Source organism: Typopeltis vanoorti, chromosome 5, assembly GCF_054136105.1.
Source record: "Typopeltis vanoorti isolate ZY-2024b chromosome 5, IOZ_Tvanoo_1.0, whole genome shotgun sequence".
In the NCBI taxonomy this organism is placed as follows: Eukaryota; Metazoa; Arthropoda; class Arachnida; order Uropygi; family Thelyphonidae; genus Typopeltis; species Typopeltis vanoorti.
In genome coordinates this window covers 55,428,234-55,445,210 of record NC_143553.1, presented here as the reverse complement: position 1 = coordinate 55,445,210, position 16,977 = coordinate 55,428,234, and the positions used below count along the sequence as shown (strand labels likewise).

The 16,977-nt window shown below is 34.1% G+C and overlaps 1 protein-coding gene across 1 annotated transcript in view; it reads left to right on the top strand.

Moving 5' to 3' along the window:
- Hsc70-5 (Heat shock protein 70 cognate 5) overlaps positions 1-3,238 on the top strand; it is a 197,603-nt gene extending 194,365 nt beyond the window's left edge. Inside the window, exon 17 of the mRNA XM_090392437.1 lies at positions 2,826-3,238. Within this exon, the coding sequence (XP_090248563.1) occupies positions 2,826-2,927 (102 nt within the window). The 3' untranslated portion in view covers positions 2,928-3,238. The remainder of the gene's footprint in view (positions 1-2,825) is intronic.
- Positions 3,239-16,977: the final 13,739 nt, after the last annotated feature.

The window sequence follows — 16,977 nt, the reverse complement described above, 5'->3', positions numbered from 1 at the left end:
ACAAGGTGGCTGAAACATAGTTATTTCAACATGTATTCACAGTCTAATTAAAATGATATACAAATACACTCGATTCTTCATATATTGGTTCCAGAAAAAACGTGTAAAAAAGAATACACTGCATATGAAAAAAATAGAAGAATGGTTCCAGATGTGAAAACCTGATACGAACAATAAGTTATTTTCAAACAAAGCATACGAAAATCATTGAATAAAACTATTTATTTTTAATGGAATATTTTTTATTTTAAAACTTACTTAACGTATATACATATGTATCTTTCTTAAAGAAAATAGTGTGTCACTAACAAAACAGAAATTTGAAAAGGTTCAAATACACCTGCACATATGATTATTAGTTAAATTTTATTTGCCATCACTTGAAACACTTTGGCCATCCTGTTCATACCGCACTGGCATAACCTTTTCTTCAGTAAAAGGAACTAAATTAGCACTAATTTCCAAAAATTCTGTAGGTTGATTTTTTTTCCACCACGAACTCTGTAATTAATTGTTGAGATCCTGTTTTGACTAGATCTTTGTATAATTCTTCATATCGCACCATACATGACTTCAGTTCACGTTTAAATGGTACAAATCGTTCAGTAATTAAATCATGTCTAAGAAAATGACTTGGCAATTTACTAGCCATTTGAAGCCCTTCTTCAATTAATTCTGCAGTGAGTGGAATCTCTATATCGTCACTTTTTTCTTCTTTTTCATTGAGATTCTCAAGGACAGCTTCTATTATTTTGTCATCACTAACAGCCTGGTCAACCATCAATTCTTCAATATTTGCAGATGAAAAATCATCAAATTCTTCTCCGCCAACTGCATGTGCTAATCTGATGATATTGGGATATTCAGTTGTATACAAAGGTACTAGATTTTTCTTTTTCACATATTCTGGCCAAGTAGCTTTCCAACATGCATTTAAAGTTGATGGTTTCAATTCTGATAATGCCAACTTAGCAAGTTTGATGCGATCCAAAATAGAAAATTTCTTCCACACATCAACATCAATAACTTTCAGTAAATTATTCTTATCTACTTTATTCAACATGTATTGGAATTTCTTCTTATGTAGTAAGTTTTGAAGGTAGCGATCACATCCTGGTCTAGTGGTTGTATTGAGGATGCTGTATTAGGTGACAAAAACAAAATTCCACATTCGAGTGTTCTAAAACAGGATAGCCAGGCGCATTGTCTGTAATCAATGAAACTTTGAAGTCCAGATTTTTTTCTGTCAAATAGCATATCAGTTATCAAACTTCTGGAACAAAACATTGATGAATGGAACCATTCATTAAAAATTTCTTTTGTAACATGTCAAAATCAACACCCTTCATTGCCTGCAGTCTTAGGGATTGATTAATGGGTAATGGTTTTAATATACGATCTCCTGAAGCATTACTGCAAAATAATAGTCACACAATCCTTAGCTGCTTTAAAGCCACTAACACTTTTTTGTTAGTGGCCTTAAAGCCACTTTCTTGTGATTTCACTATATAAGTTCTACTTGGCATATTTTTTCCAAAAAAGGCGGTTTCATCTGCATTCCAAGCTTGATCCGGAGTGTGGCCACCATTTTCAATAATTTTAGACAGTTTTGAAAGAAATTTCCTTGCTGCTGGCTCATCTGCAAATGTGGCCTCTCCTTTTATCTTTACCTTATTAAGCACATATCTTTTGAGAAATTTTTAAGTCCATCCTCTGCTTGCAGAAAAGTCACAATTTTTGTTTGTTATTAGCTCCTTTTCCTGCATCTGTTTGACATTTCTGTCTAACCTTTTTGTGAGCAATCTTCTATCCACATCACTAGGGCCTTTTCCATCTTCACTTTTATAATGTCTCTTGTATACGATGATGACTTGGCACCTAATTTTGCTGCATTAAAGAACAGATTTTCTAATGGTGTCTTCATTTTTTTAAATTGTTCTCACAGTAGCTTCGTTCAATCCAAAACATTTCCCTAAGGATGTTGAACCTTCTACGGCTGCTAAACTATCTAAAATTTGGATCTTAGTTTCTAAAGAAATAGCTTTTCTTTTCTTCTTCTTTCTAACTGAATTATCTGACATTGTGATTAATGGGGTAATGGTATGCAAATAATCAATAATTAATTTTACTAATTTGATATTACGTGTACAAAACTTCAAAATTTAATACATACCTGTATAACTATTGCACAAACAAAACTTTCATGAAAAAACACGAGACGTGTAACATTTCAAATTGTAAACAAGAAATGAGTGTTTAGCAAACAGCTTGACAATCATTTCTTATTTACAATTTGAAATGTTACACGTCTTGTGTTTTGTTCGTGTGTTTGTTGGTCCCATAATGGACCAACTTAACTTCAAGGAATCAGCATAGCATCCTTCTGCTTCCATTGAACCAGCTGCAAGTGAATATAATGGATCATCTGCCGGCTTAACTTTGGGGAATCATAATTACAAAAATTGATTTTTTTGTTGTCGTCACAATTGTCTACATTCTGTAGCATAGAGTAATCCCTGATATTTAAAACACCAAGAGGGCGTTCCCCAAAATTCAGTTTAAGTGTATATATATATATATATATATATATATATATATATATACACATACAGTTCTAGGAAATGATAATTATAATGGAAATTCCTTTTTTTAACAGAACTGAGTTCAAACAGAAATTTTAAAAATAAGCACATCATAACTATAAGACAGCATTTAAGAGTATGGAATAACTTATTTTATGCAGTTCTGGATGATTATGATGATGTAAATCAGTTTCAATGCTTATTATATTACTTTGACTTAATATTTGTTTATTTGTATTTAAGATGGCTGCTGAACGGGGAGGAACCAGTAATACAACTGCTTCCAGCACAGAAGATGAATCCAAGAAGGAAGAAGAAAAAGAAGAAAAAAGTGATAAAAGTTAAAGTGTGAATAGTTTATACATGTTTAGTTGGGTGGGAGGGAGGGAGGGATATGTAATGAACCATTAATATATTCCATGTACTGGATCAGTGCCTAGGAGAGTACATAAAATATATATGTATAGTATGTGCAAAATTGTATCATTAGATCATATTCTCAAAATGTAGTCATTCACGCAAGAAAAATTATGTATTTTTTTTATACATTGAGAGCAGATTTTGATGATTTTGTAAGTAAAATTATTAACATGCATACACAACTTTTTTTTTAAAACCATCTTCATTTACTTAATAAAAATATTTAAAGTTTGTCTCATTTTGAAAACTCGCTGAACAGATGAAAATTAACACTATTATAGCAATTATAGATGCCAAAAAAAATAAATAAACAAAATATAAAATCGTGGGTTAAGTTGAAATGTTTGCTATGTTGAATTTGGAGAAAATGCTTGTTTCCCCCATACTGATTCTCCAAAATGAATACTCTCAAAAGTATATAATCAACTTGTATATAGCAAACTTATAGGGATTCCAGAAGTATGATGTTATAGTAGATAATTTGATTTGGTGAATTTCCTTAATAACAGCATTGTGTCTATGGACATTTGGTCAGGGCTTTTCAATCATTTGTTAGTGGTGTTTACCATAGTGAAAGTCAACTTTAACAGTATTCTTTAGGATATAAATAATTTTTCATCTCCTTTCCTGTTGTGAAAAAAAGGTTAATTGGACTTCCCAAATGCTTTGAAATTATTAAGCTCTCACTCTGTTCCTATGTTTGGGTGCATATCTAAACAGGAAGTAGAATTGATTGAGACTATAAATATTGCAGAACCATTGAAATTTTTGTATACTTCACTTTATTCTCTTACTCCCAAATAATGGTAATTGTGTGTGTGCATGCGTGCACGTACACACACACTTGTTCATGGATTTCCTATGCAGTTTTTCATATAAATTCAGCAGCACTTCATTGGAAATTCATCTTGCACATTATAGCCAGCAAAGAGTACCACTTTGCTGAAGGCAGGCACTTGCTAAAATTCTTATGCAGTAAGTGGATTAAACTTCTTTAATCAGATAAGTTTATTTTATTGAAATATCCACACAGTACAGAAAGGTCAACAGCCATTGAACAGTGCTTGATAATATCACTTTCCCAAACTACACACTTATTGGGAAGGGGAAATGCAAAGAATAACACATCTCCAGACATATAATAAATCTGCAGCAGAAGAGTTAATTTTTGAGTTCCTGATTAAATTTAGCACAAGAATTATGTTCTTTGGAAATATTGCACATGCTACTGCTGCATGAGATTTTTCATAATTTAAATAAAATTCCTGACCTGTACCCTCAAGGAGTGTACAGGATATTATGATAGTACTACATGAAGAACTTGCATCATTACTAACTTCCTATTAACAATTTTCCTCTAGATCAATATATTATCTGTCAAGACTCAGCATTATCCGATCTTATATTTTTCTATTCTAAGGCACTTTTTGCTGTATTAATCCACATATATCTTGGTCTTCCTCAGGGTCTTTTTCCTGGCAACTTGGCAGAGAACACTTGTTTTGCACTAATCTTTCCTCTCCAATTCTGTTTAAGTGACCACACCACCTGAGATTAGCTCTGCTAACAGATTCCTGGATGCTGACAATGTCAAATTCTTTCCTAATGTTCTCATTTTTAATATGATAATGCCATTGATACCATCTGTTCATACCCCTAATCTTTCTCATGACTTTGATATCTGTGGTTGCTAGTCTTTGATCAAGTGTTTTTTTTTTCTAACCCAGCTCTCACCTCAAGTTAAAATTGGTTTGAACATTATCTTATATAGCAAATTTAGTGCTTTGACTAATTTCTTTCTTATTCCATATAAATTTATTTAGTTGACTTCCTACCATACTGGCTTTGTTGATTCTGTTGTCTATTTCCATATATAATTTACCATCTTCACTAAAAATTGTGCCTAAGTAGCTGAAATGTTTTACGTGTTCTATATGTTCTCTACTTACCATGAAGTTGATATTTTTAATGTTTCTACCTATTTTCATTGTCTTTATCTTGTTATTGCTGACCTTCATACCAAATCTATTACAAGAGGTATTCAATTTAGTCAGGGAATCTTGCAGACTTGTAGCAGATCTATTTAGAAGTATAACATCATCTGCAAAGATCTGAGATTAACATATCCAATTTTGATATCAGGTTTAATACTGCTTTCTTTCATAATGTGATCCATGTAGATAATGAATAACAGCAGATAATGTACACCCTCTGACACCAGATTTAACATCAAACAATCTTCTTGTACTTCAATTCTAACTGCTGACTTACAACTGAACTAAAGACTAAATATTGCTTGATGTAATACCCCATTGACACCATATAACTGTAGCAGTTTGAATAGCTTTTCTCTTGGCACCTTGTCATATGCCTTCTGCAGGTCTACAAAACGTAAATAATGATCTGTTATATTCCCATGATTTCTTAACTATTTGTTGTAAAGTGAAAATCTAACCCTCACAGCCTCTATTTGACCTGAATCCAGCTTGTTCTTCACCAAGCTTCCCTTCCACAATCTTTCTGAACCGTTTCTCAAGTATACTTGCATAAATGTTACCAGGAACACTCATTAGAGAAATACTTCTGTAATTCTCACATCCAGTTTTATTTCCCCTTTTGTATATGGCTATGAGAGCATCACTCCAATCATCTAGAATTTGTTCCAGGCCTACAAGACCTTTCACCCTTGACAATACTTCCACCCTTGAGGTTTTCTGGTTGAATATCATGCACTTTTCAGCATGATATTCAACCTTTTCCCCATTTCAGCTTTTGATGGCTTTTTCTACTTCAAGTATGGATATGTATTCCTGATTGCATGTCGGGTCAGTGTTTTTTTTATCACTGTGCTGTCACTGCTTGTTTCATTTAGCAGTTTTTTTGAAGTAATTACTCTATATATCAAGGATATCTTTTTCTGCCGTTTTCATGTCACCTTTATCATCTCTAATTCTTTTTACAGCACTCTTTCGTCATTTCTAAGCTTTTTCAACAGTCTCCAAAATATTTTGTCACCTTCCTGATATTTACAGCAATACCTTGCATAGTCCTGTTTTAAATCCTAAAAAATTAGTACACAAAATTAATTTTTTTAATACATAAATGTTCATTTTTTCCCCTTTATACAGCCAAGTCTCTTTTTGTGCGGTTTTAAAGTTATGCGATATAATATTTCAATTTTTTGAGGGGTTCTCCATTGTATATGTATGTACCTAGACTCGGCGAGAACATAAACACGGCATTATGTTCAACATCTTAATGTGTAAGCTATATATAGTACGAGCAAGCAGTGGACATTAGTGAACTTTAAAGTGTTGAATTTGTGATAATTAAATTTTAATCCCATTTAAAAAAAACTACATAATGAATGCAAAAAGCAAATGTGAAAGTGATTCTGTCACCAACAAACGTAAATGGCTGACTTGAGAACAAAAGCTCGATATAATCAAGCTTCATGAAGAAGGTGCATCCTTTGCTAAAATAGGCTGTGAAAAAGGAATGGACGAGTCATCAGTTAGAAAACTTATCAAAAAAGATCAGTACAAATCGCAAGGTATGGCTACGGCTTCTTATTTATCAAAAACAGTGACTAAAACCAGAAGCACTCGAATGGTGAATATGGAGCGGCTATTATCCATATGGATCGAAGACTTAACTGAAAAGCGAGTTCTGCTTAGTCAAATGGAAATTCAGGCCAAAGCATTAAGTCGTTACAATGACATGAAGGCTATTGATGATGTAGAAAACGAAGGTGAGGGGACTAGTGAAAATTTTACGGCAAGTCGTGGGTGGTTTTTTCGTTTTAAGCAACGAACTGGTATTCACAATGTTCGTATTGTTGGCGAATCTGCCATGCAGATAAAGAGGCTGCTTTAAGATATCCGAAGGAATTCATACTAAAAGGTGGCTGTCATTGATGAAATGAGATTATTCTGGAAAAAGTTGCCGTCACGCACTTTTATAGCAGCCAATGAAAAGTCATGCCCTGGATATAAAATTTCAAAAGACCATCTCACACTGTAATTAGGTGGAAATGCAGCAGGGATTTCAAATTAAAAGTGATGCTTGTGTACCATGCATAAAATCCTAGAGCTCTTAAAAATGTATCAAAAAAATAATCTCCCAGTGTTGTGGCATTCAAATAAGAAAGCATGGGTCACAAGAGTTTTATTTGAAGATTGGTTCACCAACTATTTTTGTCCTACAACAGAACGTTATTGCAGAGAAAAAGGATTAGATTTTAAGATTTTATTGATCTTAGATAATTACCCCGGTCATCCGACTGGTCTTTGTGATTTAAATGAAAATGTACGAATAACTTTTCTTTCACCGAATACAATCGGTGATCCAACCAATGGATCACGGTGTCATTGTGATATTTAAGGCCTATTATTTGCGCCGCACTTTTTCGCAAGCCATAAAAGCTACAACAGGGGAAAATGCACCTACTTTAACGAAATTTTGGAAGAGCTACAACATCAGAAACATTATCGAAAATATAGGCGAAGCATGACATGAATTAACGGCAAGCAATATGAGAGCAGTATGAAAACATGAAACCACATTGCACAAATGATTTCATTGGTTTTGAAACTCATTTTGCTGAAGTCACTAATAACATAGTGGAAATTGGACAGTAACTTGGTTTCAAAGAGTTAGATTCCTTCAACGTAATTGAGTGCATTGAATCGAGCACTAATGAACTGGATAATGAAACACTTATTAACATGGATGAACAACGAGCTTATGAAGAACGGGAGGACAACTTAGATGACAACGACTGTGTTGAAGTGCCTGCACGAGAATTAATAGCTGAACAACTATCAAAAATTATTGGAATGGTTGAAACCTTGCAAGAGCATATTATGGAAGTTGATCCCAATATTGAACGTAGCCTTACAATTTGCCGAATGATAAACAATGCAATTCATTGCTACAAAGAAATGCATGAAGAGAAAAAAACAAAAAAGAAAAATGTGCAGACATCCATATCGCAATTTTTAGAGAATAAAAAATAAATTAAGAAAAATGCCTTTTTTTAAAATTATTTTTGATGAAGACATTTGAATTTATTAACCTCGTTTTATTTATTGAAAAACAGGGAGAATATTTTTTTTTTGGAACCAGTTATCATTTTTTGTATGTATTTAGTTCCTTGATTAGTCCAGGATATCGGTGGAACCAATTACCCGGACTGTGCGAGATATTGCTGCATTTTCTGTTATTACCAGTCTTCCCATGACTTGTTTAGCTAGTTTTACACAGTGTTTAGCTTTCTTACTTTTCTCTCTGTATTCTCTAAGAGCACAATCAGATTTATTCGCCAGGAACTTTTGATATGCTTTCTTCTTTTCCTTCACTGCCTCTTTAATTTCCTGTGTCCACCATGGAGTTCTGATTTTTCTCTACTTGCAGACAACCTAACCACATCTCTCTCTCTCTGGCTGAATCAATCAATGTTTTCTTCAGGGCTTGCCACTGAATCTCCAAGGTTTGGTTCCTGTTCTCAAACTCTTTCATTTTTTCTTGAATAATGTTTGCGTATTTTAGTCTACAGTCCACATCTGACAGCTGCTCAACTTTCATTTGCTTTAAACCTTTCTTGCATGTTCTTTTTAATTTTTAAACTCAATTTTATCATGCTCAGGACTAAATGGTGATCACTTCCAATTTCAAATCCTCTGTACACTCTTGTGTTTCTGCACCAGTGGAAAAACATCACTATCAACAGTAACATAGTCATTGAGACTTCTTATTTTTGCCTCTTCTCTCCATGTGAATTTATGCATTTATGCATATTTTTATGTTGGAACATTGTTTTAATAATAACCAGTTCATGTCCTGAACAGAAATCCAGTGGGTATTTGCCATATTAACTTTGCTCTTTTCTCCAAATTTTCCCAAAATATTTTCTTCTCTGCTATTTAGATCCCCAACGAGGACCAGCATTTCTTTTTCATTGTGTCAGTTGCTTTCTCTGAAGCCTCAAAAAATTCTCATTCCACTTTAGTAGAACCTTCTGTGGAACTATAGGCACAAATAAGTTTCATTGTCCAGTTCCCCATTCTGATATTTGCCCACATCACTCTACTTGAGACTGCCTGCCATTCAAGATTAACCTCGTGTTTAGTTTTGAATACTATGGCTACTTCTTCTTTTCCTTGATTTTCATTGTCTGAATATAACATTTTGTATTTATTGCTCAGAAAGACCAGTTTTTGTCTTTTTTCTTTCAGTCACTCCCCCCCTCCATTATGTCGATCTGGTACTTATCTAATTCCACAGCTAGCTCAATTTTTTTTTGGCATTCAGGCTTCTTATGTTGATAGTACCGATCTTGAACTCTGATGATGTTGGATTTGGGTGTGTTTCAGAATTTGTTCCAGTAGCTGACTTTTTGCTTTTCACCCCGGTTCCTTGTTGAAACCAATGGGGGCTTTGTTTAACTGGTGACTCTCCAGCTGGCATGAAATTCTGTGATATTTTCCCATCATTTTACCTGTGGTTTAAGTCAATGAGAATACACTTTGGTCAGCTAAATCCCAAATTGCTTGCCCATCCTCATTTGTTCTTTATCCAGGTAGATACCTAACAGGGTGCACCATGAAAAGATGAGGATTGGGCAGCAGGTCAAAAGCCCTGGTCAGTTCTCTGCATTCTTTTAAAGGTTATGTGGAGGTCGCTTCTCAGTTATATAGCTTTGACCCTTAAGCACCCTGCTTGAGATTTTTTTTCATCTTAAATTGGAAGTATTAGCCATAATTATTTGCATGGCATGGATATTTTAGAATGTGTACCATATGCCAAATAACAAAACAGCCAAGTATAAATAATTTAGTTTGCATTTAAAAAATAAAACGAATGATCTTTGATTAAAAAAAGCATTAAGAATGCTTTTTATCAGACACTGAGAAATTCAAACATAACTGATTATAATTGCATTCTTAACAGGGGTCTATTAAGCAAGTTAAAACTATAACACTGTTAGGAACTATTCAATTGAAAATATTTACAGCAAACTGCAATATATTATTTTTGAGACAGGTTTTAGAAACAGGAATGTTTAACTTTGGAAACTTCAAGGCATTGTTTACTTCATCACTAGAAAGATATTTTGTTATGTGTTGTTAAAATCATATTAAAAAAAAACATCTAGAGATCATAACAGATCTGTAATTCCTAAAAAGTACATTCAGTTTGTCCTCAATTAAAGGACATTTGGAAAGATTAATAACCCACCTATCAAGTTTTTTGGACAATCTTGTACTTTTGATTAAACTTAAAAAAGTTTAAAATATTAGAAATTACTGTTACTACATAAAACTTCCATTGGAGACTAATGACTGATTGCAGGTGGTTACTTCACACTACACAGTACCATGCAATCCACAACATATGCTGTATGTTTTTTTTTTTTTTTTCTGGTTTGCCTGTTATTGGGAAAAGCTGTTACCTTTCGTATGAGACTGGCTAACTCACTTTCGGTGTTCTTGAAAATGCCTATATATATATATATATATAAATATTCCTTGCATTGGGAGAAGAGTCACTTCCAGGTTTAAGTCGTTTTTTGTGATGAACATTAAAACTATAGTGACATTTGGGCACATTTTAAAGGAAGTGGTTGATTAAATATGGAAATATATAATAGAATAAGTAAAGTTGGTATGGTCGGAAGTCACTTGAATAAATTTTTATGAAAAGAGAGATAAGCCATATCAAATTATCAGTATGTGAGTAGTCTAGCCATGAACTTAAGATCTAAGAGTCAGGTTAGAAATAACATAATTGATCAAAAATTGAATACTGAAATATAGAAGTTGTGAAAAAAATCAAATTGAAATAGATATCATCACTGGAAGAACCATATTAAAAATAAAGGTGTGTGTGAAAAAAAGTTAAGAATAGTGGCCAAGTAAGCAGAGCTAATTTAAATTTAAACAGAATGGGAATGAAAGGTTGCTAAAACAAAATGCAAAAATAGCATTAAAAAACCCTATTGCAATCATTTTTTCATTTTACTTAGCCTTCCATTCGTAATAAAAGCTGAATATATTCATTAGTTCCCCAATTTATGTCTTTCCAGATAATTTTGTTAAATGAATTTTTGAGATTTTTAAAACAGCTTAAGAGATGTTTGTAAAACATCAAATTAGAAGGAAAATTTAATACCAAATTTGAAAATGTCTATGGAATTTTTGCCACTGAAAGTGAATTAGTTATTGCAGTGATGACAAAAAGAAAAAAAAAGTTGCCCACAGAATGCATATAGTTGGCAGATATAATCTTGTTGAATATTAGATTTAGGAACTGTTACTTGGTGATAATTAGCCTTTAAAGGTACTTAGCAATTCTTAGACCATGCATCTGAAGCCTGCAATGAAATCTTGATGGTCAGTATAATTCAATCATTTCACTTTTTTGTATCAGTGCTGATAATAGATATCCAGCTATGTGGGCAACATTTGTCATATTGGCATACAGTTACAGTGCACAATTTGGTAGTGACTAGTAGTTCAGCAAACCTTAAATCTGCTTTTAAAAAATTTCTTTTGCTTCTGCTATCCATTATGCAACTTAATATGAATAGAAATTTGTTAACCTGGCAGTGTCACAGACCCCAAAGATTTTAAATAGACTATAACTGTGACACCCCACCTTACTAATAATGCCAGGTTAAAAATAATTTTAAAGCTGATTTTTTTAAACTCAACCCGTGTGTGTGTATATTGAGTTTGCACACAGCTTTAATCTTAGTTTTCATAATTCCAGTGTGACAACTTGTTTCTTATTAATATTTGCTATAGCCAAATTCTATGAATGAGAGAATTACATTGACACTTTCTTTTGTTTTGGATGACATTTCCAAAAATGGTGGGGGAATCATTTTTACAGAGGTTGTGAAACAAAATATAATGTTTCATGTTATATCCATAAATTTTCTGAAACTCAAAAATTCCTTGGTGTAGCTCAGGAGTCTGAAACTAGCATTCAGTGAATTTTGTGTGCCACATAAATGTTTGACACGGTGTGTATATTGAAACATTGATGGTGGGACATGTCTCTTGCTGTACTAGTGCAACATAAGGCACAACCCAGCATGAACAGTGCAATACAAAATATATAACTAGAAGGCTGATTTGGGTTACAAGATCCCCCTGATAATGTTCTTCCTCTTAAAAACCAGGAAAGTACAAAAATTTCCAAACCCATTGCTTCAGCCAGACTTCAATTTATGAGACATTAGTAACTAATCTCAGGAGAGTAAATCACAGATTTCATTAGTTTTATTTTGAATTCCTGGTTGTTTAGAAGAATCTTGCTATGTGTATACTCTATATATGGAAAGCAGCAAATTGTTGTGGATTTACATATTTTTTTTATTTTATAGTGATATTGATGTATTTTATTTTGCATTGAGGTTCTGTTCAACTTTTCTGGCTTAATTGCCCTTCAATTTCTCTAGATGGTTCACAATTCCTTTTGTTCTTGTATCTGAAGTTTTTTCTCTCCAGTGTTCAGGTACATCTATTGCATGGTCACAAGGATGTCATGTCATGTTTTTTATCCAGAAAAAGTTTTAGTACATTAGTATAGTGAATATGCTAATGACTTTCTTTTGTCTGTTTTGTTAGTTTTATACATATTTTTTTGTATTTTATTTACTTTTCTTATACTCCTATGTGGCGTTTGCCAACCACCGCGCTTGGCCGCACGAAGGAAGACTTGGTTTCGAGTCTAGTCGGCGACTAGAGGAAATTTTTCTAAGCCTTTTTTCGACCGGTTCCCGAGTTAGTCGATCTCTGGCACGGGCAAGCGGGTTTTTCGTCCTGTAAACTCAAGAAAATCGACTGTAGAACCCACATTATTTCAGACATTAAATATATTGTGTTAGGGTTAGAGACCACGAGATGGCGGCACATTTGAGCCGTCTCTCTTCACTGAGTACCGCTTAATTAGTGATAGCCTTGGGCCATCTATCTCTGATTGGTACCAGTGGAGATTGAACTGTCCACTCAGTCTCCAAAAGTTAGATAGGGCTAAATGGCCTTGCCTACTCCCCGTATACGGGGAATAAAAAGGCGTTAGCTGATTTTTTTTTTTTTTAGAAACCAAACCGACCTATTTCAGACCTCCAGTAAGCGGGGAAATGGTCTCGCAACTGGCAATAAAATTCATATTCTGGGATTATTGAAGAGCAGATACACTAACCACGTATCCAGTCGGGCTGAAATGAAGATTAGTTAGTTAGCATCACAGATAGGTGACACTTTTAACTCCCACAAACTCGTGTTTTAAATCCTGCAAACTATCCTGAGAAAATAGCCATGTTCTCCAGATAACTCACTTGCTCCCATCATTTCAGCTGCCCTAACTCAGCTGGAATTTGTGTGAGAGAGCATATTTTACAGATGGGCACAGCAATTGTGCAAAATGGAATGATCCCTGAAATTCCTGCTTTTTTTCATTATACCTTTCCTGTGGATGTTATCAGCCAAACTGTCTAATATAATTTCTCCACTTTCCATTAACTGAGAAACTTGAGCATCTACCTTTTTTTCTTTTTTAAATGGCTTTCCTTTCATTATTTTTCTGAATGACTACAAACACCAAATGTTCAATAAGTACATCAGTTTCCTTTTCTCTAATCTCTTGTTCACATACACAGCACTGAAGTATTATAAACATGTAATGCATAAGCAGGTAGTTTTTTGCCTTTTGTACTTTTAATTATGTAAATCGAGCAAATGACTCATAATGCATTTTGTTTTTCTCCATAATTTTTGAGAAAGGACGTTAACAAAGCATTTCAAAATGATTGAAAATGTTTATACCTGTATTGATCATTGTAGGTTTTTTTGCACAGCCTTTATATATAGATTGTATAATGTGTATGTTTACCAAATTTTCTGTCATATGTTTTGAGTGATTCATAAATGTAAGCACTTGTTGCTAAATGGTTTATCCAAAAAAAAAAAACCTAATTTCCCAGAAATTCAAGACAATAGTTTACAAATCCATAGGAAATCTCCATTTCCAAAAACTGGCAAAGTTATCTTTGCCAGTTTTTGGAAACGGAGATTTTGGGAATACCCAAAATATGGGAATCATAACCTTCCAGTTTTCACAAATTGGCAGAGTTTAGTTCCATTCTGTACATTTTAATTTTAAAGACTTATGAAATACAAATTTCCTCTCAGGTGTTTATCAGGTTCCTGACTGCTTTTTTTTTTCGTACTTTAGACGGGATGTTATGGCGAGACTGCAAGAACATCCCTCCCACACTAGCTTCTGTAAATTAAGGAACAAAGATAAAAATTGTGATAACTCAAAAACTGGATGACAATTTTTTAGGCAGTTCAGTGAAAAGCGGTATATAAAATAGATCTGAAAGAAACACTCACAAAAATTGTAAATGGTTTAATTCAGTAACAAATGGGTACACGACAGTGGTCAATTATTTTGTAAAGATTGTCAAAGTGCCACAATAGGGAATGCGGTCAATCCCTCAGCAACACAATGCTCACAAATGTTTCACACTGTTTATAATGGTATCCAGAAGCTCGGCAATAGCAACCATTGCTCCTGCAAAGCTCTACTAAGTCCTTCAAGGTTTGGGGAAGAGGGTCGTTGAGCAGCAGCATGTCTACCCAGAGCATATAAGACAAGCTCATTAGGATTGAGATCAGAAGACTTGTTTAGCCAGTCCATACATACAGTCCATACATATATATATGCTATACCATGGTGAGTGATCAATATCTCTGATTTATGCTTGCCAATACAGGAATGCCATACTGAATTTGCAACATTCTGATCCCTGCCATCAACTACAGGAAACAGGATCTGCTTCAACTGTATATATATACAGAACGCTTTGCGAAGGTGAAATATATGCTAGGCCAGTGCTTCCCAAACTTCTGGATGTCAGGGCCCCCCTTTGCAAAAATTAAAATATTTCAAGGCCCCGCCTCGAAAAAATCATAATAGATATATTATAATATTGTATTTATATTCAATACAAAACATACACAGCGAATATTGCAAAAATCAAAATCAAATGCATATATTACATTTTTTGCCTCTTACCGTTTGGTTCGGAAGACGATGCGGGCTGTTCTGGTAAAATATGAAATACTGTCTTTTTTTTTTTTTTTTTGAGTCTGTTTCTGCTTCTGATTGTTCGCGGGAATTTTTTATCAGCCACTTATCCATCTCAGGGGTAAATATTTTAACATAGAATAGATCAAATAATATCACCACTTACCGATACTGGCACACCACAGAGTGATAACATGAAATTAGTGAATATTACCTGAATAAGGGAATCCCCGGACCAGGAACATTTTTCTCTTTTGTGACTTTTCTCCCTTTAAGATAATTAAGCCTAACGTGAAACAGACAGCAAAGGCAGGTTATTAAAACGTGCATGCATATGATTGGTGCGGTATTAACAAAAGATCGCGCAACCGAAAGAAAAGCATAGCTGACAATTGAGTTAAAATGCTAACTCTCTGAACTCTTCAACTGAATTCCATATTTGAAACTGCCATAACATTCATTATATATATTACTTAGTTTTAACACTTTTACGAATTTTAACATGTTCGGTTGAATTTTATTGCTGCCTTGGGAAATCGAACTCACACGTAATTAATAACAATAGTTTTTAGTTAGATACTGTGTTTGCCCATGCAACACAAGGTTTTGTTTCAGTCTACACAGCATAGTTTCTGTATGAGGGGAAATGTGATTCATTAATTAGTGTTTTTATCCCAGTTGTCTCTAATTGCAGTATTTGTTGAGAAATATATTACACAGACTCCTCATACCTTATTCACTGGCATAATAAAAGTACTTGTTTTTATTGCCTATGCATTATAGTGGCTGTTAGAGAGGACGTGTTGTTTACCACTGCAAGCGAGTTACTATCTCCCCACATGAACTTGTTTAAGCTTTTTTTCATGTGTGAAGTATATGTGAAACTTTTATTGGTAACAGAAAACTAGCTCGGATGACAGTAATAATATAAAACGAGTTTTGATATGTATATAAAGTCAATATCAACAGTCCCTGATTACGAACTTGTGATGAAAGGGACAGGAAGATTTGGAGCTTCCCTGGAGAGCATTCGAAGTAAATACAATTAACCACTGCTTTGAAATGAAAGATATGAATAAGCAATATTTACTAATATTCATTAAGCGCCGAAATACGCAGGAAGCAAAGTTTGTGAACCAATACCAATGTGTGAATTTTTCCATTAAAATAAAATATAAAAAAGAAAAAAAAGTTAAATACGTTTCTTTTAAAATAAAAAAATCTACTTTGTCTTAAAACATTTTAAATCTGTTTTCATTATTTCACGGCCCCCCCCCCTCAACAAAACCTACGGCCCACAGTTTGGGAAGCGCTGTGCTAGGCGAATGGTAATCTATGTGCCCTATCTCCATGCCATAGGAGAGAGTATTTAAATACTGCTCTCAGAAGCAGTACCAGGCATGATTGCTCAATGAGGATGAGTATTATCATCTTGTTGGATAAATGTTGTCCCCCATGTCATCTACATACAGATGAACAGGATCTCATCTGTATATGTTGCAGCATTCATGGTTTTGCTGGGAAGCATACATACAGGCCATTGCATACTCATGAGATACTGGCCCATACCATCTCAAAATTCATCTCCATAAGTTTCCCTTTTATGAATATGAGAGGAATGTCTCCAGTTCTTCAGAGTAATGCAGACCTGTGTTTTGTAGAGCAAATCAGGACTCTGTAAATAATACTACTGTTGGTCTTTGGGCCAGTTGCCATAGAGGGGGGGCTCATTTCAAATGCTCTCTCCTGTGGCATGGGATTAGGGACACAGACTACGATTCGCCTAGCATACATTTCACCTTCCTGAATGAAGCCTGTGCGCAGTAGAAGCAGATTCCAATGTTTCCTGTAGCTGATGGCTGGAATCAGAATG